At 38.3% G+C, this 26984-nt stretch overlaps 1 protein-coding gene across 3 annotated transcripts in view; it reads right to left on the bottom strand.

The window, feature by feature from the left end:
• Positions 1-2313: 2313 nt before the first annotated feature.
• The window catches only part of LOC118894338 (SH3 domain-binding glutamic acid-rich protein-like), a 45088-nt gene continuing 20417 nt past the window's right edge, over positions 2314-26984 (bottom strand). For 2 of the 3 annotated variants that reach the window (XM_036850497.1, XM_036850498.1), the window contains exons 3-6: positions 26554-26634; positions 11220-11294; positions 10606-10698; positions 4736-4819 (exon numbers count right to left, since the gene is read on the bottom strand). In XM_036850497.1, the coding sequence (XP_036706392.1) occupies positions 4751-4819; positions 10606-10698; positions 11220-11294; positions 26554-26634 (318 nt within the window). In that variant the 3' untranslated portion in view covers positions 4736-4750. Of the gene's footprint in view, positions 2403-4735; positions 4820-10605; positions 10699-11219; positions 11295-26553; positions 26635-26984 lie in introns of those variants that run through there. The other variant, XM_036850499.1, reaches the window with a different exon arrangement.

The raw sequence follows: 26984 nt of genomic DNA, 5'->3' as shown, positions 1-26984 counted from the left end.
TAGGGAGAATCCGAGAATGTCACTTTGGACCTGCCCCCAGAATCCACTAACATCCTCGGAAAAGATTCATCCACACATTGACATGATGCCGTCCCTGTTAGGGGTTAAAGTTAAAATCCCCAACATCCAGATAATAAAGTGCAGATTCGACAGGCAAGCCAACTTGAGGCTCCCACACAGTGGGGAAATGGCAAATGTCACCTCTGAGGTACTGCCTTGGGTCTGGGCACAATCATTGGAATTCTTCGGAGCATGGTTAAATGCACACATCCTGTCATGAAAGCTACTGGGCTTCATCACTTCGTATCCAACTGCATCCAGTCCTGAGGCTGCTGACACTTGACACGGGGAGCCATTTATTTAGTGCAGGGTGCCCATATGCATTTTGAGCGAAGAAGCAAGGCCTGGGGGCTGGGTTAGGGGGATGGGGTGGGAGCCAGTACTGAGTGCCTGCAGCATCTCCTATGTCTTCACTATTCAGCATTTGTAACTAAAATATTTAAAGAAACTGATTTTAAATGCAAATTAAAGGGCAAATGCTCCCAAACAGGGTTAAAAAAAAAAAATTCTTCTCAAGTTGTTAGTGCTCCCTTGTGGGAAGGGATGAATTAGGAGCTCAGGATCGACATATACACACTACTATGTATAAAACAGATAACCAACAAGGACCTACTGTATAGCAAGGAAACTATACTCAATAGTTTATAATAACCTATAAGGGAAAAGAATCTGAAAAAGAATTATATATTCTATATATAGAATATACTGAATATAGATATGGATATATATATTATATATATAGAATATATAGAATATATAGAATATAGATATGGATATTTTTTTTCTATATATAGAATATATAGAATACAGATATGGATATATATATTCTATACATAGAATATATATATATTCTATGTATAGAATATTTAGAATATATATATATTCTATGTATAGACTATAGAACATATGGATATATATTCTATGTCTGGAATACATAGAATAATATATGCATATATATATTCTACATACAGAATATATAGGATATATATGGATTATATTCTACACGTAGAATATATATTCTATATATAGAATATGTACAATATATATATTCTATGTGTAGATATATAGAATATATATGATATATATTCTATATATACAATATATAGAATATATATGATATATTCTATAATACAATATATAGAATATATATGGATATGTATATTCTATGTAGAATATATATATGGACATATATTCTATGTATAGAATATATGGATATATAGAGTATATATCTATATCATTATAATATCACTTTGTTGTACATCTAAAACTAACACAACATTGTAAATCAACGCTACTCCAAAAAAAAAAAAAAGCCCCCCACACACACTACAAATAATAATGCTCCCCCTGGGTAGATCCCCACTAGAAATCCTGGAACCATGTGGTTACCTAATGTCAAATATCTTCCAGATGCTAAGCGATGAGCTGCATGTTTAAACCTCATGGTGTCTAAGGTACACACCTGTGGTGCAAGACCTAAAATTAAGACTCAGTATTATCTGCTGCCTTAACATCTGGTAAAATAGGGAAGACTTAAAATGGCCTGACCACTGGTTCACCTCCCCTTCTGCTCCCACAGATTGGGTCTCCCACCTGAGCAGCCCTCCTTATCAAGGGACCAGACACAGTGCCTGTTTATCCCCCAGAATTATGCAAACAGGCCAATCACATCCTCCACATGGACCAGGGGACACCCCACCCTGTTGATACTACAAAGCCTGCCTCCCACTGCCCCCAATTGTTCACTCTGGTCCCAAGTGACCCCCCCTGTGGGGCCCTGCATGCGTGGATAGCCTCATCCCTTGGGCTTGGAGAACGTGTGACTAATAAACCACTGTCCATCTCACCTGTCCAGTGGCAGGTGTTGTGCCATTCCTGTAACCAGAGGGAGAGAATCCCTCCCTCACCAACAAAGTGAATAGGAGGCAATCAAACAACACCAGTAAGCACCATGCAAGCTTCATAAAGTGTGTGCTACTCAATGGGGTGGGAAGAAAAAATAGAGAAGAAATCTCCACTGAAGGACTTGGTCCAGCCTGGCCTGACTTCACTGATGACATCTTCACCACAGGAGGCTCAGAAAAGAGTCCAAAGCCACACCCTGTTTCCCCATCAATCTCCCTTTGATAAATGTATCTCCATCTTATTTTATTTCTCTTCTTGGCAGGCTAAAGGAGGACTTTCTGGGAGTGTGGGTTGCATCCACTTCTCTGTATCATGAAGAACAAGGAGAATGTGGCTAAAGCTGCAACTCTCTCACCTAAAAGATGCTTTTATTAAGTACAACATGACTGTGAAATATGCTACTGTACCTCTTCTGTTGCTGTCTCTCCCTCTTCTTCCTTAAGTCCATAAACAGAAATGAAAGAAAAATATAAATTCGCATAAGTTTTTAAGTTGAATCTAAAAATTAAGCAAACTGTATAGCCAATATTTTGTAATAACTGTAAATTAAAAGTGACCTTTAAAAATTGTATGAAAATAAAAAAATTAAAACATATAAAAATTTTTTAATTTAAAAAATAAATGAAAATTAAGCAAACTATAATAAAATGCATGTTTATCAAAATGAAAGGCATCTATTTATTGAGAAAACATATCAATAGCAAAGATATGATAACTGAGCAATGCCTCCTTATTTCATGCATTAGATTTCAAGCCCTTGGAATATTATGAAATTAAAGACATATTTTCATCACTCTTACTCCTGAGAAAATATAACTAATTAGTAATACTGCTTAATTATATGTTTGATTCTGTATCTATATCTAAAGCATATTGCAGACCTATAGAGCTATCAGGGAAATTTCAAACCATATACATAAGCAATTCGAAAATTTGAACAAAATTATGGCTTTTTGGCTTCTATGTCCTTATAAGCATGCCTTTACTTCAGTTCTGAACCATTAATAAAAACAGATCAAAAGCTTTTTCAGCATCAGAACAAAATGATAACATTTCTGAACCATGTAATATTTAAACACTGATTTCTGGTTAAAGAAAGAAACTTTAAGGTAAGAAAGAGTGAGGCCATCCTGGGCTCAAACAGGTCTCCACTCTGCCAACCCACTGGAATTTCTATTTCCCCCAGATCAAAGTGGGAGAACCAGGCGATATCTCCTAAAATTGCAAAGAAATAAGAACCTTCCCATCCCTGAGCTCATGGAATTTTGGACTGAGGGAGTTGAAAGCAATCTCATATTTGCTTACATCCTCTTACCCAGTCCCTTCTATGGACAGATGAGGACACCAAGACCACAGAGTTAAGTAATGTGCCCAGAATCAGACCACAAGTAAGTAACATGACCAGGACTCACTTCAAGATTCCTTGTTCCTAATTTAGTCTCTTTCCTACTCTTCCATGCTGCCTCTCAAGATTCTCATGGAAGGCAGGTGGTGGAGGACCCAGCACACTGCCACCTGCTCTGGCCCAGCCTCACGTTTTTGGCCAGCTTCAGAGCAATACTCTCAGATTTCTGAGACTGGCAAAGAAAATTCAAAATGTGAAAACCTGATCCAGCCAGCCAAGACTGAGTCAGCCCAAGAGGTTCCCCAGCACTGGGAATCTCCAACTTAATTCTGGCAACACAGCAAGTTTTAAAGCTAAAATAAAGTCCAGGAAAAGAGAGTCCTGCACTTGTTGCAAAAACCGGGTGTTGGTTTCTCAGCGACGTGTTGATTGCACCTCTTTAATATTGTCTCATTCTGCCCATGCCTTGTCCTTCCTTTGCCAGGACCGCCATCTTCTCTCACCGGGGTTACATCACCTCTAGTCTTCCTTATCTCCAACCTGTTCTCCACACAGTAGCCAGAGATGCCACTCTAAAAGACAACCCACCTTACCATGCTGCCCTTGTGTTGAAAACTTTCCATCTTTTCAAGATAAATCCATAATCCTTAGAACGGTTGAAAGGCCACCATGATCTGGTCCCTGCTCACCTCTCTAGCCTCATGATTCTTTATTTCAGCTAACAGTCACATACAACTTTCTCACATCAGCGGCACCTTCCAGGACACTGCTTAAAATGATCTTCTCAAGGAAGACTTTCCTGACCCATAAGCCTGAGTTAAGGGACTCCCTTATTTGCTACCATAATCATCATTTATTTATCTGTCTCCCTAACTAGTCTGTGTACTCCTTGGGGCACAACTTGTGTCTTTATTCATTTTTGGATCTCCAGGACCCAGCCACTGTCTGGAACCAAGGTATAAGCTCAATAAATGTGTTAAGTGACTAGATAAATGAACCTATAAAGTCTCCTATTTACTCTTTAGATCTCAAAGAACATTCATTTTCTTCTTATCCACATGAGATCAAATTAAAATTCACTATATGCAACACAGAATTGTTAGCTATGTAGAGTTTTACATTTTTCTAAATCCAATTATTTTTATTAATTGTGTACAGCTGAAACAAATGAATTAACAAAAAAACACACTATTAAAAATGGGATTATCCTTAGACCTAGGCTGGAGGGCAGTAGGGGTTCTTACAGAAATAAGTGCTAATCTCAACTTTTACAGGTTAGCTAGCAGCAATTACCGAGGGACCTAGGGCTTTATCAATATCTGAATTGATCTTAATTTCTTGAAAGAGACATTAAATAGAGAAAGTAACTGCTCAGAGAATTTATAGAAATACTTAGCCTCAAAAGGTCAGGTAAGCTTTGAAGAACCTTGGCTATGACCATCACCAGCTCCACCAGAATAGAAGCTCATTTTCAGTCCCTGGACTGCCCGGCATGTGGCAGCATTCAGTCTGTCAATAAAATGTTGAATGAAGGTATTTATGTATGCCACTCACGCCTCAAATTTTTCTTAGGAGGAGGTGGGATATATTAATTAAATAAAAACTTAAACATCCATCCTTAGCTCACAGAATTATAAAGTGTCAGAATTAGGTAGATCCTTAAAAGTCATCTATATACAATGCTTGGATTGATTTTTATGGTTGGCAAATAATTATATTGGCAAAAGGTTATTTTTAAGATAATTATAATCACATGGTCAATTAAGTTGAGATTTTGCAGGATCTTAGGATAGGGTATGAATCATTCACTTGACGAAGCTACAACTTAAAATCATTTTACCTTGTTGTTCTTCTAAGAAAGCTAATCAGAGGAAGCCTTCAAAGTCTTAGAACCTCACCAACAGCTATTTCTGTTGGGAACTTGGCCAGGGAGGCAGGCTGCAGATGTGGCACGTGGCCAGGACTAAGGACAGGTGTCAGCCACGGTGAGTGTCAGGCAGTGGCTGGTTAGGACAAGTGGCTGGTGTGGAAGGAGGGCGGGGGCCAGTCCAGAGGGACCTGAGGAGGGCAGCCAGCCTCAGAGAGGTTGAAGGTCAGGGGCAAGAGCAAGGTTCTCCCCATCTGCAGACAGTACAGGGACGCAGCCTTAGACTCACGAGCTTGTGGAGGACCTAAACCAATGCCCACCCCTTGGTTGAGCAACTATCCTCAAGACAGATTTTGGAGGAAGCAAAGTGGGGAAGACTTATAGACCATAATCATGTAGTCAGTCAAGCCAAGGTCTTAGAAGATTTTGGAGAGGACCACTGAGTTAGCAAAGAATACCATGTAAAATACTTTGACCTCGATGGAAACCAAACACCAAGATGAACAAGCTGCGTCTTCTCCATTTCCAGGGTTTCATAATGTTCTCATGACACCCCCAGTCTGTAGTCCCCTTCTCAGTGTGCCCAGAAGCTGAGGTGACCTGCTTTCCTCCTTTACTCCTCTGGTACTGTTCACAAGCCTCCCCTCTCCTCCTTATCCCCTCATCCCTCCCTGGGTCATCAGGGAAGGGGACCATGAAGTCCCCTCTCTACAGGGGGACTGAAGCTACAGGTGACACCTTCTGAGGCAGGAATGAGCGATCTTTTCAGTGTGCACCATCTTGCCTCCCAAACGCTGCCCCAACCTGTCAGCAAGTTGGAAATATACACCTCAGCATCTTGTGTGTAAGAACCCCAGAGGCTTGGGTTGGTGGTCAGAGGAAGTCCACCTCGCTAAAGGAGATAACAGTTTCTGTCCTCATCTCTTTTTTTCAAATCAATGTGATATTCTTCGGTAAATATTTTCCCCATTAAAATGGCATCCTTTGAACATTTGCAAGTGTGTACTGAGTAAACATGTGCAATGGTTGAGATCAGATGAACACAACTCAGACACTCACTTAGCTGGTCTGTCACTCGTTTTAACACCACCAGCCGCTGGAGGGAGCTGTTACCACTGCACACTTGAAAATGGTTCTTAACACACAGAGGAATGACTTTTAACATACAAATGAAAGGTTTGAAAAAAATGGCCAACCCTGAATAAGGTCTGCAAGTCTACTTAACAGAGATGCACCAATGTCATACTCCTGGTTTCCATCTCCTACTGCAGCCATCTGAGATGTCATCATTAGCGGAAGCCAGGCAAAGGGCACACAGGACTCTGTACTATGTAATCATTTCATACTCTGTAATCATTTCAGAATAAGAGGTTAAAATACATTTGTATTCCTTGTCATGAATAGTATGACTGTATATACCAGGATAAGAATTCTCATTTTGTTCTCCCTACTACCCAAAATTAGAGGGAGGGAATAGAGTTACTGTCATTCCCCACACTCCAAGAAGACAGCCTCATACTTGTTCTGGTTCTCCGCCTCTAGGGAAGAAGTTATAAGCCTTGCTTATCAAAATCCTGGAGTTGAAAGAGGCGAGGAAGCTAGATAATCCCTGGAAAAATGAGCTTGGAGCTTAGGGCTTGGAGCTGAGAAGATGAAGCAGCCAGATTGCAGGGACCACTGGGGCATCTGGGTAGCACCTGGGCACGATGTACGAGGAAGCATGCGACTGGTCACTGTGAGAGGCATGGCCACGTCCAGCCAGGGCAGAGGGCCTGAACCAAGCTGAGGGACCAGCGTCAACAGCTGCCAAGAGGCAGCAGGAAACCCACGTCACAAAGTCACCACCACAAAGAACCAGGGCCCTCTCCCCTCCAGTCACCACTGAAGACCCCATGATGACTCTAAGTCCCCAAGGAGGAGTGAGTCTCCGAAACGCTTCACCCAGATTTAATCTCCTGCCAGCCAGGAGGTGGGGGCATAAAGCAGACATTATGGCGTCTAGAGAAATTAGTGAAGCTGACGGTCCACGGCCAGAAGTGTTATGAACCAAATCTGGAGCCACAAAGATTATGTTATTTATATCCCTCACAGAATGTTGGTTAGAGAAGGAAGCACAGGGAGCTGCGGTTTAGATACAATGGGCTGGAGGAGCAAAAGGTACAAATCCATGAGATTTCCCCAAAATGGTTTCAACAGAGCCAGAGATTTTATCTAAAAACCTTAGATTTATCTGAGAAGAGTCTACTGGATGTGACTGGTACTTTAAAAATTCGCATTAACAATTTATTGGGTTGGCCAGAAAGTTCGTTCGGCGTTTTTCCATAACATCTTAGGGAAAAACCCAAACGAACCTTTTGGCCAACCTAGTACAATAGCCAACACATGGAAACAACCTAAATGTCCATCAACAGATGAATGGATAAAGAAGTGTGGTACATATATACAATGGAATACTATTGGCCATAAAGAAGAATGAAATAATGCCATTTACAGCAACGTGGATGGACCTAGGGACTATCATACTAAGGGAAGTAACTCAGAAAGAGAAAGACAAATACCATATGATATCACTTATACGTGGAATTTAAAATACAACACAAACGAACTTATCTACAATCAAAAACAGATTCACAAATATAGAGAACAGACTTGTGGCTGCCAAAGGGAAGGGATGGTGGAGGAGGGAAGGATTGGGAGTGTGGGGTTAGCAGATGCCAACTATTATATAGAGAATGGATGAACAAGAAGGTGCTACTGTACAGCACAGGAAACTATGTTCAATATCCTGTGATAAACCATAATGGAAAAGAATATGAAAAAGGATATATATATAACAGGTGTAACTGAATCACTGTGCTATACAGCAGAAATTAAACACAACATTGTAAATCAACTATACGTCAATAAAATTTTAAAAATAAAATAAAATAAAAAATCGTGTTAAAGAGCGAAAACACATGATCTAATTGGCCTTTCTGTTCATCACAAATAAGCCCATGTAAGCCTGGGTGCACAGCCGGGAAAGATGTGATGTCAAATAGCCAAGACGCCTTCCCATCTTAACCTTGAAAAACAATCCAAAAACCAGAAAAACAGACAGAAGGTATTTGAAGCACAAAATGCAAGCATCCCAAATATCAGATCGTTTTTGTCTCTTTTTTAAATTTCATTCGAGTTTCCTATATATTCAGTCCCAAAGCTAATCATGTTATGTCATTTTTAATGTTCACTGACTAATCATAGTTTTTTCCTTATTTAACTGAATTACAGCAAGTCAAAGAGCATGTACCACTTGTCAAATGAGAACAAGTCAAAATCTCTCTTTATGTAGAATAAATATTATTAAAGAGTTGATCATTAATGTTAATACTATATTCACCTAAAATAAAAGTATTCTATGTAGTCATTTCTTCATCGCAGCCCAAGCAAAAATAACACAGCGATGTTTTTAATTCCTATTAGGATTCACAAGACTATAATTTACTTTGTAAAGGGCTCACAATTTTTAAAAATATTAGCAAAGAGAATTCCCAAGCTGGATGGATTATCACTTCATTGAACTAACCAGCCCAGCGGCTGAGAAGCTGAAGCCAACCCTGCCCTTGCTGTAGAAGTCAGGGTCTGATTTTTAAAATGCTGTCTTCCTCTTGGTCTCATGGGAGAAAGGGATTGGGTGTGTAATGTTTTTACCTTTGTCTCTCTGTCTTAAAAGGAGCAAACTGAATTTCAACATGTAAATCAATAATGCTGTACCAGTGCATTAGTCAATTCATGGAAAGTTCAAATTATAAAACGTTTTTAAAGATTTTTATAAATTACAGGATAATTAAATTGTCACTCTATTTCACCTTAAATTGATTATTTCTGAATTATACAGGCTGCCATGAAACCCCACCTAACTTCTAGGTCAAGACTGAAGATTTCATCTTTCTTCAAAACAGAAACGTCAAAGGGTCTTAAATCATCAACATTTTGAAATAGCAGTATTCAAACATAAGGGAATTTATTGCCTTGGTTCCTCCCAAATTTAAATTCCTTATGATAAAGACAAACTGATGCCACCCCCATTTTCCACAACGTGGTTGTCAGTCTTGGCCCTTTTCCTAGTCAAATTCCATCTGCTGGGAACAAGAATCCAGTGATCTTAAAAGCTGTCCACATCTCTCCTGGAATCAATAAATAGGTACAATTGCAAACCATCGGGGTTTGGTAAGTAGTCTTTGCTACAATTGGCCCAAGGCCGAAGCCCCCTGAAATTCTCCCAAGAGGAGGCTCAGCCCATTCGGGCTCCCTGGTGGCTCCAGGGTTTCCCCTTTGCCTGGCTTCCCAACCACGTTTTCAGAATTCCTTGAATAAGTAGCCCATCTGATCCACCATTATCTTAGCTTGGTGCTTCCAGAACCACATTCTCCCCTCGGCCCTTTACCCTGCGGGCCCTGCATTGGAACGCTTTAGAATTAGCTCACAGGCCTTGCATCAGCGGGGCCCTGAGATTCCCCGATTGGCTTTGAATTGGTGTCAGTTTCCCTCCCCCAGGGACCCTATGATCCTCAGCTCCCATTGGCTTCCCACAAATCCTCTTGGAGTACGCCAGCTACAAACTGGCACTTGCCATCTGCCTCTGCAAGGATTAAATCAGGAGCTGCTGCAGCTGCTGACCTTCAACACCCCTTGAAAGGAGTTCGGTGTGGAGATCAGGAATGAGGCACTCTGTGCTCTGGGAAAGACTCGCAGAACAGGTCTTCAGATAGTTAGATGCTTTCAGGAGAAGATTTTATGAGCCCAATTCTTGCATCTCTCGTCATATCTAGAAAAGCACTAAAATCCTTCATGCTGACATCTGCTCCTCGTGACTAGCAACAACCTTCTGCCAAAAATATGCTCTTGATTGCATGGACTCCCCTTTACCAAAATCACATGTGTACTGACGTTTCCCCCTACCTCTTCGGAGCAGTTCCTCCGAGCTGTCTGAGATGCTATCTCCCAGGCTATACTCCTCATTCTGCCCCAAATAAAACTTAACTCACAACGCTCACATTGTACACTTTTTTTAAGTCGACAAGTGTGATAGGAGTCCATCACTACACATGACCAAGGCATAAGGTCCCTTGCTTTAGAAAGAACATGAACCCAACCTAACCGTAACAACACAATGACAAATCATTAAAGTCTTGCGTAGCCTGTCACTCCAGGCCTGGGTTCAGGGTCCTTCCTCTGGCTTCCTTTCAGCCCTCTACCCACCTTGAACACAGCAGTTAACACATTAAGTGAAAATTACCTGCTGCCTCCTGGCTAAACCCTCAGTTCCTTACTTTCACGCCCACTCTCGTGTGCCCAGAAAGATTCCTGGCACCTGGCAGAGCTAAATAAATGCTTGTTGAACAGAACTGAATCCAGTGAAACTACAGTGAAAAAAGCAAACACTCACATTCTTCTCTGGGGATCCGGTGAGCTCGCCCGCATCTTCACTGCCCTCTTTCTGTGCCTCGTGCTGTCCACTTTCTTCAGCCTTCTCTGTTCCCTGGTCATAAAGGAAACCCATGGTATCACTAACCTTGGTTAAGCTTCTAAGGCAACACCAGACCACACGTGCTGTTGTTTCCTTATTTAGATACACAATACATAAACAAAGCAAACATGGACGTCTGTGTATTAGTCACTTAACCCCTAGAGTATGGGATCACCAACCCTCGACATTGCTGATTGGATCTGTCGGTGTAAGTCCATAGACCTGACTCATGTGCATGGTAGAGTAATAAAGACCCTAATAGGAGTTAATTCACCCATTTAAGGCTTGTGAAGAGAAGTCCAAAGGATTCCATATTTAGGGAGTATTTACTTTCTATTGCTTGTGTGGAAAGAGGCTTTATAATTTTAGAGATTAAAAAAGATAGAAAGAGAGATGATAGATAGATGATAGATAGATAGATAGATAGATAGGTGAGGTAGACAGATAGACAAACAGATATGAAAAGATTAGAACCTAGTAGACATTCTGAGTAAATGGGTCTCCAGGAGATGGTTCAAGATACCAGCTCTTACCTCTGTGGTGCTCTGTGCTTCTCCTGTCACATCACCATTGGGAAGGGAAGATGCTTCCTCGGGAGGTTTTGTCACCTGCATCATAGAAATTGAGAATGTCTGAGAATTTTCTTGAGGATAAATAGCTTGCATTTCAATACCATTTAACTATCCAAATTATGTTTGTCTTCATCCCTCGTTTTATCTTCACTACGACACTGTAACCTAATTCCATAGGACAGTCACCACCACTCACACCTTAGAGGCAAGGAAATAAAGGCAAAAAATGTCACATTGCAAGTTAGGGGCAGGGCTAGGATACACCTTCTACTTTATGTTCTCTTGACTTAACCAGTGGTTCCCAGTCTCTTAAAATATTAGGTTATCTTTCTCATCAGAAGGAAAAAAATTGTAACTATGTGAGGTGATGGATGTTAACTTATTGTGGTGATCATTTCACACCACCTACATATATTACATCATTAGGTTGTACCCCTTAAACTCATACAATGTTACATTTCAATTATATCTTAGTAAAAATGGGGTGGGGGTAGGAGTCGGTGATTTTTATTACAAAGGCACTTCAAGCTCATGGGAAAAAATTAAGCCATATACACAATTTCCAGTCCCAAGCTTCTATGATACTCAATATTAAAAATTTTATATGTACCTCAATATTAAAAATTTTATAGGTACATATAAAGGTATCACTCTACCTTAATACATACATAGAGGCTATTTTTGTTTCATTTTTGTGTTTTTTTTTAAAACAGATATGGGAACATACTATCCACAATTTGATTTTTTAGCTTAGTACATCGTGGACATTTGTCCAGATTAATTCATATGGTTGTAACTCATTGTTATTAACATCTGCTTAATATTAAATATATAACAACTTATTCAAATATTTCCCAGTTGATGGTTTTTCAGAAAGTTCACACGTTTGTACCTGTACAAACAACGCTATATTAAAATGAATAAAATGGTGGGGAGGATTAGATTTCTTTCTAAAAAAAGAAATTGTAGCAATTTACATTCCCATCGTAATATGTGCCTGGCCCCTTTTCCTTTATCTCCATGAGCAATGAAGGTGATTGCTCTTTTTAATCTTTTCCAACCCGTTGGGAGAAAATGGAATTTCATTTTTGTTTTAATTTACATTTTCCTCATTACTGGAAAGGAAAGGCATATTTTTCACGAGTTTTAGCCACTTACATTTGTTATTCAGATAAATGCCTTCATGTGTTTTGCCCATTTTTACGAGTTGTTTGTGTTTTATTATCAATTTTTAGAGGTTCTTTATACAACAGAAATATTAGCCCTTTGTCAGGTTACGAGGTTTTTTTTCCAGTCTATAACTTTTTACAAATTTTGTTGGGTTTTTTTGTTTTGTTTTGTCACCCTTTATGCACACAAATTTATCTAAGTTTTATTCTCTGAAATGTATTTCTATTATTTTGCATTAATTATTAACATCTAGAGACTTAATCCACCTGGAATCTAATTTTGTATATGATATAAAGTAGGGCTCTGTTTTCTTCCAGATAGATGACAAATTATGCCCATACCATTATTTTTCCCTTGAACTGAGATGTTATTTTTGTCGTTTATAAAGTTCTATGTATACATTTGGATCTGTTAACACACAAGTCTATATATAAATATATAAACATATCCATGGATGTATTATCAGTTCCCATGCCAATATACAGCTTTTATCACTGTAGTTTTTAACATAAATTTCAATATTCAGAAAGGCAAGACTTTGCTACACAAAGTCTCCTTTTTCAAAATTTTCTTGGCTCTTCTCAGGCATGTATTATTCCAATTCATTTTAAGATCATTTTTCCTAGTGTCAAAAATATTAAATAGGCTTTTCATTGAAATAGCACTAAATGTATTTATTAGTTTAGAATTATCACTTCTTATTGTTAAGTCATCCTACTCAAGGTATCATAGGTCTCTCCATTACTTTAGTATTTGTTGGTGTCTTTCAGATAAATTTATTCCTAAACATTTTAGAGATTTTTATCACCATTGTGAGTGAGATATGTTTTTTACATTTTAACTTCCTATCCATTATAATTGATATAAATAAAAGCTACTAATTTTTGCATTTTTTTAATCCAGAAACTTAATAAACTATAATACTAATTCTAATGGATTTTATTGAGTTTGTGAGATTTCTAGGCATACAATTACATCATAACAAATAAAGATAATTTTTATATTTCATATATGCTACATATATAGGAGATATTTCATTTTCTTACTTTTTTTGTAATAACTACAGCTTCTAAAACAATGTCTAATAATATGGTGATGACAGGCATGCCTATCTTTCTTCTGATTTTAATAGAAATGCTTCAGTATTTCATGGTTCATTAGGATATAGTTTTCTTTTGATAATTGGTTTTTATCATATTTACTCAGTTTCCTTCTACTTATATTTTAATCCGTGTTTATTTTAACTAGGAATGTCTGATGAATTATATCAAATATCTTCTTGGTATTTATGGACACAATCTTACAGTTTTTCTCCATCAGTAAGTTCATGTAATGAACTACTTTGATAGAAAAAATTCTGCTCTAATTTGGTGTATTACCTTTAATTCATTGCTGGATACAGTTTGCTAATGTATTATTTAAACTTCCCATCTGAATTCATAACAGAAATTGATCTAGGTATATAACTGAAAGTTTTCTAAGTAATGTATCAACTGGTCAGGGATTTCATCTATTTCATTTGTCTGTTCAAATTATATATAGTCAAATTACATATAAATGTATTCAAATTATATATATATTCAAATTATATATAAATTGTATTCATATATGCACACACAGAGGCACACAGACACACACTTTCTCTTTTGTATTAAATTAATCTTGGTTTTTCTTTTTATTGATTCACTGCCTACTCTTTTTTTTCTATTTTCCTAATTTTATAAGTTGAATATTTATTTTACTAAGTTTTTACCTTTCTGCTTTAATTATAAGAATATTTAAAGTTAACAATTTTCCTCTGTATAGAGATTTGGCTGTATATTGGGGTTTGTGTATGAAATAATATCTTTTGCTTATTATTTGATGACTTGTAATATCAGTTTTGTTTTCCCTTGGATATGGAGTTATTTGAAATGGCATATATTTATTCCTTACGTTTTTATGATATTTCTCTTCCAGATTGTAATTCTATACTTGGAATAAAAATGTATCTTGTAAAATCATCCCTTTTTGAAATTTATGAAAGTTTCCTTTGTGACCAAGAACATTATAGATTTGGAAATTGTTTAATAAGTGTAATAGAAGAATACATTCTATTAATATCTATCTAATATATTCTTATTCTTGTGTGTGTATACATATATCTATACATATCTATTAAATTGTTTGCTGTCACAAAAAACCCCAAGTAGCCAAAATCATCTTAAGAAGGAAAGACAAAACTGGAAGTATTATGCTCCCTAGTTTCAAAGTATACTACAAAACTACAAAATCAAAACTGTATGGAAGAGAAGATGGTGGAAGAGTAAGACGCGGAGATCACCTTCCTTCCCACAGATACAGTAGAAATACATCTACACGTGGAACTGCTCCTACAGAACACCCACTGAACGCTGGCAGAAAACGTCCGACCTCCAAAAAGGCAAGAAACTCCCCCGTACTTGGGTAGGCAAAAGAAAAAAGAAATAACAGAGACAAAAGAATAGGGACGGCACCTGCACCAGTGGGAGGGAGCTGTGAAGGAGGAAAGATTTCCACGCACTAGGAAGCCCCTTCGCGGGCAGAGACTGCGGGTGGCAGAGGGGGGAAGCTTCGGAGCCACTGGAGGAGAGCGCAGCCACAGGGGTGCGGAGGGCAAAGCGGAGAGATTCCCACACAGAGGCTCGGCGACGAGCAGCACTCGCCAGCCCGAGAGGCTTGTCTGCTCACCCGCCGGGGCGGGCGGGGCTGGGAGCTGAGGCTCGGGCTTCGGAGGGTCAGACCCCAGGGAGAGGACTGGGGTTGGCTGCGTGAACACAGCCTGAAGGGGTTAGCGCACCACAGCTAGCCTGGGAGGGAGTCCAGGAGAAAGTCTGGATCCGCCTAAGAGGCAAGAGGCCACTGTTTCCTGGTGCGCAAGGAGAGGGGATTCAGAGCGCCGCCTAAATGAACTCCAGAGACTGGCGCGAGCCGCGGCTATCAGCGCGGACCCCAGAGACGGGCATGAGACACTAAGGCTGCTGCTGCAGCCACCAAGAAGCCTGTGTGCGAGCACAGGTCACTCTCCACACCGCCCCTCCCGGGAGCCCGTGCAGCCCGCCACTGCCAGGGTCCCGTGAACCAGGGACAACTTCCCCAGGAGAACACACGGCGCGCCTCGGGCTGGTGCAATGTCACGCCGGCCTCTGCCGCCGCAGGTTGGCCCTGCATTCCATACCCCTCCCTCCCCCTGCATGAGTGAGCCAGAGTCCCCTAATCAGCTGCTACTTTAACCCCATCCCATCTGAACGAAGAACAGACGACCTCAGGTGACCTACATGCAGAGGCGGGGCCACATCCAAAGCTGAACCCCAGGAGCTGTGCGAACAAAGAAGAGAAAGGGAAATCTCTCCCAGCAGCCTCAGGAGCAGTGGATTAAATCTCCACAGTCAACTTGATGTACCTGCATCTCTAGAATACCTGAATAGACAACGAATCATCCCAAAATTGAGGAGGTGGACTTTGGGAGCAACTGTAGAATTGAGGTTTCCTTTCTGCATCTAATTTGTTTCCAGTTTTATTTTTATTTTAGTTTAGTATTTAGACCTTATTATGATTAGTAGATTTGTTTATTGATTTGGCTGCTCTCTTCATTTTTTTCTTTATATATTTTTTCCTTTTTCTTTTTTTGTGAGTGTGTATGTGTATGCTTCTTTGTGTGATTTTGTCTGTATACCTTTGCTTTTACCATTTGTCCTAGGGTTCTGTCTGTCAAGTTTTTTTTTTGTTTTTTGGGGTTTTTTTGGTATAGTTTTTAGTGCTTGTTATCATTGGTGGATTTGTTTTTGGGTTTCGTTGTTCTCTTCTTTCTTTTTTTTTAATTACTTTTTTATTTTTAATAATTTTCTTTCTTTCTTTCTATCTTTTTTTTTTCTCCCTTTTCTTCTGATGCGAGTGGCTGACAGGGTATTGGGGCTCCGGCCAGGTGTCAGGCCTGAGCCTCTGAAGTGGGAGAGCCGAGTTCAGGACACTGGTCCACCAGAGACCTCCAGCTCCACGTAATACCAACTGGCAAAATCTCTCACAGAGATCTCCATCTCATCTCACTCTAAGACCCAGCTCCACTCAACGACCAGCAAGCTACAGTGCTGGACACCCTATGCCAAACAACTAGCAAGACAGGAATACAGCCCCATCCCATTAGCAGAGAGGCTGCCTAAAATCATAATAAGTCACAGACACACCAAAATACACTCACCTGACGATGTCCGTGCCACCAGAAAGACAAGCTCCAGTCTCATCGAACAGAACACGGCAACCAGTCCCCTCCACCAGGAAGCCTACACAACCCACTGAACCAACCTTAGCCCACTGGGGACAGACTACCAAAAACAACGGGAACTACGAACCTGCAGCCTGCTGAAAAGGAGACCCCAAACACAGTAAGTTAAGCAAAATGAGAAGACAGAGAAACACACAGCAGATGAAGGAGCAAGGTAAAAACCCACCAGACCAAACAAATGAAGCAGGAAATAGGCAGTCTACCTAAATAAGAATTCAGAATGATAGATGATAGTACGATGATCCAAAATCTTAGAAATAGAATGGAGAAAATAAAAAAAACTTTAACAAGGGACCTAGAAGAACTAAAGAGCAAACAAACAATGTATGAACACCACAATAAATGAAATTAAAATTCTCTAGAAGGATCAATAGCAGAACAACTGAGGCAGAAGAACGGATAAGTGACCTGGAAGATAAAATAGTGAAAGTAAGTACCAGCAGAGCAGAATAAAGAAAAAAAATGATGAAAAGAATTGAAGACAGTCTCAGAAACTCTTAGGGACAACATTAAACGCACACCAACATTTTGAATTATAGGGGTCCCAGAAGAAAAGAAGAGAAAAAAAGGGACTGAGAAAATATTGAAGAGATTATAGTTTGAAAACTTCCCTAATATGGGAAAGGAAATAGTCAATCAAGCCCAGGAAGCACAGAGGAGTCCCATCACAGGATAAATCCAAGTAGAAAAACGCACCAAAGACACATATTAATCAAACTATCACAAATTAAATACAAAAGAAGAATATTAAAAGCAGCAAGGAAAAGCAAACAAATAACATACAAGGGAATCCCCATAAGGTTAACAGCTGATCTTTCAGCAGAAACTCTGCAAGCCAGAAGGGAGTGGCCAGGACATATTAACATGAGTAGAAGAGGGAAGAAACTACAACCAAGATTACTCTACCCAGCAAGGATCTCATTCAGATTTAGACAGAGAAACTAAAACCTTTACAGACAAGCAAAAGCAACAGAATTCAGCACGACACCAAAACAGCTTTCTACAACAAATGTATGAAGGAACTTCTCTAGGCAGGAAACACAAGAGAAGGAAAAGACCTACAATAAGAAACGCAAAACAATTAAGGAAAATGGTAATAGGAACATACATATCGATAATTACCTTAAATGTAAATGGAATTAAATGCTCCAACCAAAAGACACAGACTGGCTGGAATGGATACAAAAAAACAAGAGGCCGCAGTATATGCGGCCACAAGAGACCGACTTCAGACCTAGGAGACACATACAGACTGAAAGTGAGGGGAGGGAAAAAGATATTCCATGCAAATGGAAATCAAAAGAAAGCTGGTGTAGCAATTCTCATATCAGACAAAATAGACTTTAAAATAAAGACTATTACAAGAGACAAAGAAGGACACTACATAATGATCAAGGGATCAATCCAAGAAGAAGCTATAACAATTGTAAATATTTATACACCGAACATAGGAGCACCTCAATACATAAGGCAAATGCTAACAACCATAAAAGGGTAAATCGACAGTAACACAATCATAGTAGGGGACTTTAACACCCCACTTTCACCAATGGACAGATCATCCAAAATGAAAATAAATAAGGAAACACAAGCTTTAAATGATCCATTAAACAAGATGGACTTAATTGATATTTACAGGACATTCCATCCAAAAACAACAGAATACACTTTCTTGTCAAGTGCTCATGGAACATTCTCCAGGATAGATCATACCTTGGGTCACAAATCAAGCCTTGGTAAATTTAAGAAAATTGAAATCGTATCAAGTATCTCTCCCGACCACAACGCTATGAGACTAGATATCAATTACAGGAAAAAATCTGTAAAAAATACAAACACATGGAGGCTAAACAATACACTACTTAATAACCAAGAGATCACTGCAGAAATCAAAGAGGAAATCAAAAAATGCCTAGAAACAAATGACAATGAAAAAACGATGACCCAAAACCTATGCGACGCAGCAAAAACAGTTCTAAGAGGGAACTTTATAGCAATACAATCCTGCCTCAAGAAACAAGAAACATCTCAAATAAACAACCTAACCTTACACCTAAAGCAATTAGAGAAAGAAGAACAAAAGACCCGTAAAGTTAGCAGAAGGAAAGAAATCATAAAGATCAGATCAGAAATAAATGAAAAAGAAATGAAGGAAACGATAGCAAAGATCAATAAAACTAAAGGCTGGTTCTTTGAGAAGGTAAAGAAAATTGATAAACCATTAGCCATGCTCATAAAGAAAAAAAGGGAGAAGACCCAAAGCAATAGAATTAGAAATGAAAAAGAAGTAAAAACTGACACTGCAGAAATACAAAGGATCATGAGAGATTACTACAAGCAATTATATGCCAATAAAATGGACAACCTGGAAGAAACGGACAAATTCTTAGAAAATGCACAACCTTCCGAGACTGAACCAGGATGAAATAGAAAATATGAACAGACCATCCCAAGCACTGAAATTGAAACTACGATTAAAAATCTTCCAACAAACAAAAGCCCAAGACCAGATGGCTTCACAGGCGAATTCTATCAAACATTTAGAGAAGAGCTAACACCTATCCTTCTCAAACTGTTCCAAAATACTGCAGAGGGAGGAACACTCCCAAACTCATTCTACAAGACCACCATCACCCTGATATCAAAACCACACAAAGATGTCACAAAAAAGAAAACTACAGGCCAATATCACTGTTGAACATAGATGCAAAAATCCTCAATGAAATACTAGCAAACAGAATCCAACAGTACATTAAAAGGATCATACACCATGACCAAGTGGGGTTTATTCAAGGAATGCAAGGATTCTTCGATATACGCAAATCAATCAATGTGATACACCATATGACAAATGAAGGAGAAAAACCATATGATCATTTCAATAGATGCAGAGAGAGCTTTCGAGAAAATTCAACACACAGTTATGATAAAAACCCTACAGAAAGTAGGCATAGAGGGAACATACCTCAACATAATAAAGGTCATATATGACAAACCCACAGCCAACATCGTCTTCAATGGTGAAAAACTGAAACCATTTCCACTAAGATCAGGAAGAAGACAAGGTTGCCCACTCTCACCACTATTATTCAACATAGTTTTGGAAGTTTTAGCCACAGCAATCAGACAAGAAAAAGAAATAAAAGGAATCCAAATCGGAAAAGAAGAAGTAAAGCTGTCACTGTTTGCAGATGACATGATACTATACATAGAGAATCCTAAAGATGCTACCAGAAAACTCCTAGAGCTAATCAATGAATTTGGTAAAGTAGCAGGATACAAAATTAATGCACAGAAATCTCTTGCATTTCTATACACTAATGACGAAAAATCTGAAAGTGAAATTAAGAAAACACTCCCGTTTACCATTGCAGACAAAAAAGAATAAAATATCTAGGAATAAACCTACCTAAGGAGACAAAGACCTGTATGCAGAAAATTATAAGACACTGATGAAAGAAATTAAAGATGATACAAATAGATGGAGAGATATACCATGTTCCTGGATGGAAGAATCAACATTGTGAAAATGACTCTACTACCCAAAGCAATCTACAGATTCAATGCAATCCCTATCAAACTACCACTGGCATTTTTCACAGAACTTGAACAAAAAATTTCACAATTTGTATGGAAACACAAAAGACCCCGAATAGCCAAAGCAATCTTGAGAACGAAAAATGGAGCTGGGGGAATCAGGCTCCCTGACTTCAGACTATATTACAAGCTACAGTAATCAAGACAGTTTGTACTGGCACAAAACAGAAATATAGATCAATGGAACGGATAGAAAGCCCAGAGATAAACCCACACACATATGGTCACCTTATTTTTGATAAAGGAGGCAAGAATATACAGTGGAGAAAGACAGCCTCTTCAATAAGTGGTGCTGGGAAATTGGACAGATACATGTAAAAGTATGAAATTAGAACACTCCCTGACACCAGGCACAAAAATAAACTCAAAATGGATTAAGACCTAAGTGTAAGGCCAGACACTATCAAACTCTTAGAGGAAAACATAGGCAGAACACTCTATGACATACATCACAGCAAGATTCTTTTTGACCCAGCTCCAGAGAAATGGAAATAAGAACACAAATAAACAAATGGACCTAATGAAACTTAAAAGCTTTTGCACAGCAAGGAACCATAAACAAGACCAAAAGACAGCCCTCAGCATCGGAGAAAATATTTGCAAATGAAGCAACTGACAAAGGATTAATCTCAAAAACTTACAAGCAGCTCATGCAGCTCAACACCAAAAATCAAACAACCCAATCCAAAAATGGGCAGAGACCTAAATAGACATTTCTGCAAAGAAGATATACAGATTGCCAACAAACACATGAAAGGATGCTCAGCATCACTAATCATTAGAGAAATGCAAATCAAAACTACAATGAGATATCATCTCACACCGATCAGAATGGCCATCATCAAAAAATCTAGAAACAATAAATGCTGGAGAGGGTGTGGAGGAAAGGGAACACTCTTGCACTGTTGGTGGGAATGTAATTTGATACAGCCACTATGGAGAACAGTATGGAGGTTCCTTAAAAAACTACAAATAGAACTACCATACGACCCAGCAATCCCACTACTGGGCATATACCCTGAGAAAACCATAGTTCAAAAAGAGTCATGTACCAAAATGTTCATTGCAGCTCTATTTACAATAGCCAGGACATGGAAGCAACCTAAATGTCCATCGACAGATGAATGGATAAAGAAGATGTGGCACATATATACAATGGAATATTACTCAGCCATAAAAAGAAATGAAATGGAGGTATTTGCAATGAGGTGGATGGAGTTAGAGTCTGTCATACAGAGTGAAGTAAGTCAGAAAGAGAAAAACAAATACAGTATGCTAACACATATACACGGGATCTAAGGGAAAAAAAAAAAGCCATGAAGAACCTAGTGGCAAGACAGGAATAAAGACACAGACCTACTAGAGAATGGACTTGAGGATATGGGAAGGGGGTGGGGTGAGATGTGACAGGGTAAGAGAGTGTCATGGACATATATACACTACCAAATGTAAAATAGATAGCTAGTGGGAAGCAGCCACATAGCACAGGGAGATCAGCTCGGTGCTTTGTGACCACCTAGAGGGGTGGGATGGGGAGGGTTGGGAGGGAGGGAGATGCAAGAGGGAAGAGATATGGGAACATATTGTATGTGTATAACTGATTCACTTTGTTATAAAGCAGAAGCTAACACACCATTGTAAGGCAATTATACTTCAATAAAGATGTTAAAAAAAAAAAACTGTATGTTACTGGCACAAAAACAGACATACAGATCGATAGAACAGAATAAGGACCCTGAAAATAACCCACACTTATATGGTCAATTAATCTACAATAAAGGAGGCACGAATATACAACAGGGAAAAGACAGCTTCTTCAATAAGTGGTGCTGGGAAAACTGGACAGCTACAGGGAAAGGATCAAACTTATTTACTTTCTCATACCATATACAAAAACAAATTCAAAATTGGATTAAAGACTTAAATGTAAGACCCCAAACCAATAAAAATTCTAGAAGAAAACATAAGTAGTATGCTCTTTGACATCAGTCTTAGCAATATTTTTTTGGATCTGTCTCCTCAGACAAGGGAAACAGAAGTAAAAATAAATAAACTGGATTACATCAAACTAAAAGACTTTGCACAGCAAAGGAAACTATCAACAAAACAAAAAGGCTGCCTACTGAATTAAAGAAGATATTGCAAATACTACATCTGATAAGGGATTAATATCCAAAATATACAAAGAACTCATATAGGGAATTCAGTGGTTAGGACTCCACTCTTCCACTGCAGGGGGCATGGGTTCGATCCCTGGTTGGGGAACTATTGATAAGACCCCACAAGCCACATGGCACGGCCAAAAAATAAAAATTTAAAAAAACTCATGGGCTTCCCTGGTGGCGTAGTGGTTAAGAATCTGCCTGCCAATGCAGGGGACACGGGTTCGATCCCTGGTCTGGGAAGATCCCACATGCCGCAGAGCAATGAAGCCCGTGTGCCACAGCTACTGAGCCCATATGCCACAACTACTGAAGCCCGCACACCTAGATCCTGTGCTCCACAACAAGAGAAGCCACCACAATGAGAAGCCCACACGCCACAACGAAGAGTAGCCCCCGCTTGCCACAACCAGGGAAAAGCTCACGTGCAGCAATGAAGACCCAACACAGCCAAAAATAAAATAAATAAAATAAAATAAATTTATTTTTTTTTAAAAGTTAAAAAAAATAAAACTCATATAACTCAACATAAAAAAATGTTAAATGGGCAGAGGACCTGAATAGACATTTTTCCAAAGAAGACATACAGATGGGCAACAGGCACATAAAAAGACGTTCAACATCACTAATCATCACGGAAATGAAAATCAAAACCACAATGAGATATCACCTCTCACCTGTCAGAATGGCTATTATCAAAAAGACAACAAATAACAAGCATTGGTGAGGATGTGGAGAAAAGAGAATCCTCATGCACTGTTGATAAAACTGTAAATTGGTGCAGCTACTAGAGGAGACAGTATGGAGATTCCTCAAAAAATTAAAGGTAGAACTGCCACACAGTCCATCAACTGCACTCCTGGGTATTTATCTGAAGAAAATGAAAACACTAACCTGAAAAAATATATGCCCCAATGTTCATTGCAACATTACTTACAATAGCCAAGGTATGGTAGCCACCTCAGTGCCCATCAATAGACGAGTGGATAAAGAAGATGTGGCATATATATATATATGGAATATTACACAGCCTTATAAAAGAATGGAATTTGCAACAACATGGATGGACCTAGAGGGTATTACGCTAAGTGAAATAAGTCAGAAAGAGAAAGACAAATACTGTATGATTTCACTTAAATGTGGAATCTAAACAACAAAGTAAATGAACAAACATAACCGAACAGAAACAGAGTCATAAATACAGAGTGGTTGCCAGAGTGGAAGGAGATGGAGGGAGGAAAGAAATAGGTGAGGGAGATTAAGAGATACAAACTTTCAGTTACAAAATAAATGTCACTGTTATGCAATGTACAATATGGGGAATACAGTCAATAATTCTGTAATATCTTTGTATGGTGACAGATGGTAACTAGACTTATGGTGGCCATTTTGAAATGTACAGAAATATTAAATCATTATGTTGTATACAGGGAACTAACATAGTGTTGTTGGTCAATTATACTTCAAAAACAAACAAACTCATAGAAAAAAGTCTGTGGTTACCAGAGGCAGCGGGTGGGGAGAGGGGAATTGGATGAGGTAGACAAAAGGTACAAATTTCCAGTTACAAGATAAATAAGTACCAGGGATGTACTGTACAACATGATAAATATAATTACCACTGCTGTGTGTTATATACAAAAGCCGTCAAGAGAGCAAATCCTAAGAGTTCTCACACAAGGAAAAAAATTTTTTTTCTAATTCTTTCATTTTGTATCTGTACAGGATGATGGATGGTCACTAAACTTCATTTCATGATATATGTAAGTCAAATCATTATGCTGTATACCTTAAACTGCAGTGTTGTATGTCAGTTATATCTCAATAAAGCTAGAAGAAAAATTTTTGATTTTTAAACTTTTAAAAATTAAGTTGGCTGATTACATTTGTTTGTATGCTTCAAATTGTGCCTGATATGTAATAAGTACGATATATTTATTGAAAGGTATGTTTTTAACAAGTTTTCATTGTATGTCTAGGAGTTTCTGATTTATGTATTTGACTGCCATGTAGTATGCTCCATAAAGATCCACGACTACTATATTTTCTTTATAGATTTTTACCATTTCTCATAATACCTCTTTTACCTAGTTAATGCTTTTGGTCTTCAATTCCTCTATATCTAATATTATTAATGTCACTCCAGCTTTCTTTTTGTTTGTTTAGGCCCTTCATTTCCATTTTTCTTTGAATTATTGTTTTACTGTTATAAATAACATATGTCTCAATCTATGTTAAAATCTAACATCACTGACAACTCCAGTTCCAGTGCAGGCAAGTAATATCCTATAAACTCGCTAACAAATAATGACTATAAACTCTGGGTGAATTTTTAAAAATAAATTTTCTTTAAAACAGAAGTAAAGGAAAAACAAGAGGAGAATGAACCAAAGTAAGAAGATTCAAGAGGAAGTTGACTTAAAAGATGAGAACGATTTGCACACTCAGGTTCACAGCTGCATTATTCACAATAGCCAAGAGGTGGAAACAATTCAAATATCATCAGTGGATGAACGGATGAGCACACATACAATGGAATACTGCGTTAAAAAAGGAGGAAAGGAAACCCTGACACCTGCTACAACATAGAGGAACCCTGAGTACATTATGCTAAGTGAAGTAAGCCAGTCACAAAAATACAATACTGTTTGATTTCACTTATATGAGGAATCTAAAATAGAAAAATTCATAGAAACAGAAAGCAAAAGAGTGGTTACCAGGGACTGGGGGGAGAAAAGAGGAGTTGTACGAGTATAGAGTTTCATTTTTACAAAATGAAAAAGTTCTGGAGATCTTTTGCACAACAATGTAAATATACTTAACACTACTAAACAGTAAAGTTTTTTTAAAATGTTTTTTAAAGTTTTTTTTTTTTAAAGTGAGAATGGCACTGGGTGAGTTGCTGTTCTCAGGGCTTAAGCCTGAGAATAAGCAAATCTTGTGAGAGACATAAAACCACAACAATAAACCCACAGTTTAATAACGTGTATGAGATATGTTGCATTTAAGTTGACCAAAGCCAGAAAGGTATTTCATTAAAAGGGAAATACCTTTATTTCCCCGTATAGAACCATTATCCCCTTATAGAACATTAACCAACTGTAAAATCTACATGTTACCATTTGGAGAAGGAATTCGTGTTACACCTGCATGCGTTAACCTAAGCACTAAGAGACCTCAGGTGTCATTACCTGAAGAATGCGGACACATGGAAGACAGCACATCCACATGCTTCTGAGACACACCCATCTCTATAAGGTAGGATTTTTAGTTGTGTCTCCTATGGTGAGAATTAACTGGGACTCAGTCATCACAAATCTCTTTTGAAATGAAGCTGGGCACAAACAGATTAGTTAAGAAATAAATGAATTAGACAAATGTGTGCTTGTCTTGTATCTATGGAGAGTCAGGTATGAGATGCTTGGTAGAGGTGAGGAATGCAGTGAAGGTAAGGAATAAAACCAGGTGATCTCCACCAGACATTCAAATTCATGGTATTTGCTTTATTAGCATAATTCTTTATTTAATTGATATAATTATGCATAATCAAAGATGAAACACCAGAGGGGAAAAGAAACCTGATGAAATTTATCTTGTTCTTGAGTCTAGATCTTACTTTTTCCCTCCTCATCAGACAAAAAAAGCAAAATTCAATTCATTTTAAATAGAAATAATTAATATAGGAGTACATATCATTATAAAATTAACTAACATAAGCTGTCATGAGAAATTCATAACAAAATAATTTCATAGACACAATCTGAGAATTTATATTTTTACATATTTAACTAACGCACTTAAGATTATTGAATGCAATGATATTTCTTAGGTATTGTAAAGCTTACTATAACAAGGTGTAAACAGAGCAAAAATAATAAAAGCATAGTTTTGAAACATGCTTTAGTAGAAACCATGCATTATCTCTATGCATAAGACTTCATCAGAATAAGAAGTATATTAAAATCATGTTAATTTAAAAATCATCACTTATTAAACAGTGTCGGTACTGATTTTATCCTCACTTCTTATGACCTATATTGGACCCCAAGGGGGTGTTCAAGCTTACCTTTGAGCCTGGAGGGGGAGGCAAGCCAAGGAAGGAATAAATAATATTCTCTTCTTTTGCAGAGAAGAAAGAGTCAAAATCCTTGAAGCAAAGAAAAAGAATGATTAAACCAAGTGCACACTTGTGAGCCAGTATATTGACCTAAGTTAATATTTTTTATTTATTAGTCATTAAGTGAGGAGCTAACACAAAATGTTATCCCCATTGGCTTTGCCAAAGTGATCAAACCCAAATTTAGGAAACTGAACCATGAAGTTTACATTTGTTTTTACACACCTTCATTGTGCCTATTACAGTACAGTGAGAACACACACACACACACACACACAAATTGTTCCTGCTCAGGAATTGCTGACAACACGCATACATACTGAGGAAGAACCTGGGGGCAGGACAGGAATAAAGATGCAGACGTTGAAAATGGACTTGAG

This window comes from Balaenoptera musculus, chromosome 4, assembly GCF_009873245.2.
Source record: "Balaenoptera musculus isolate JJ_BM4_2016_0621 chromosome 4, mBalMus1.pri.v3, whole genome shotgun sequence".
In the NCBI taxonomy this organism is placed as follows: Eukaryota; Metazoa; Chordata; class Mammalia; order Artiodactyla; family Balaenopteridae; genus Balaenoptera; species Balaenoptera musculus.
The sequence above is the reverse complement of the archived record's forward strand: the minus strand, read 5'-3'. Positions and strand labels throughout refer to the sequence as shown.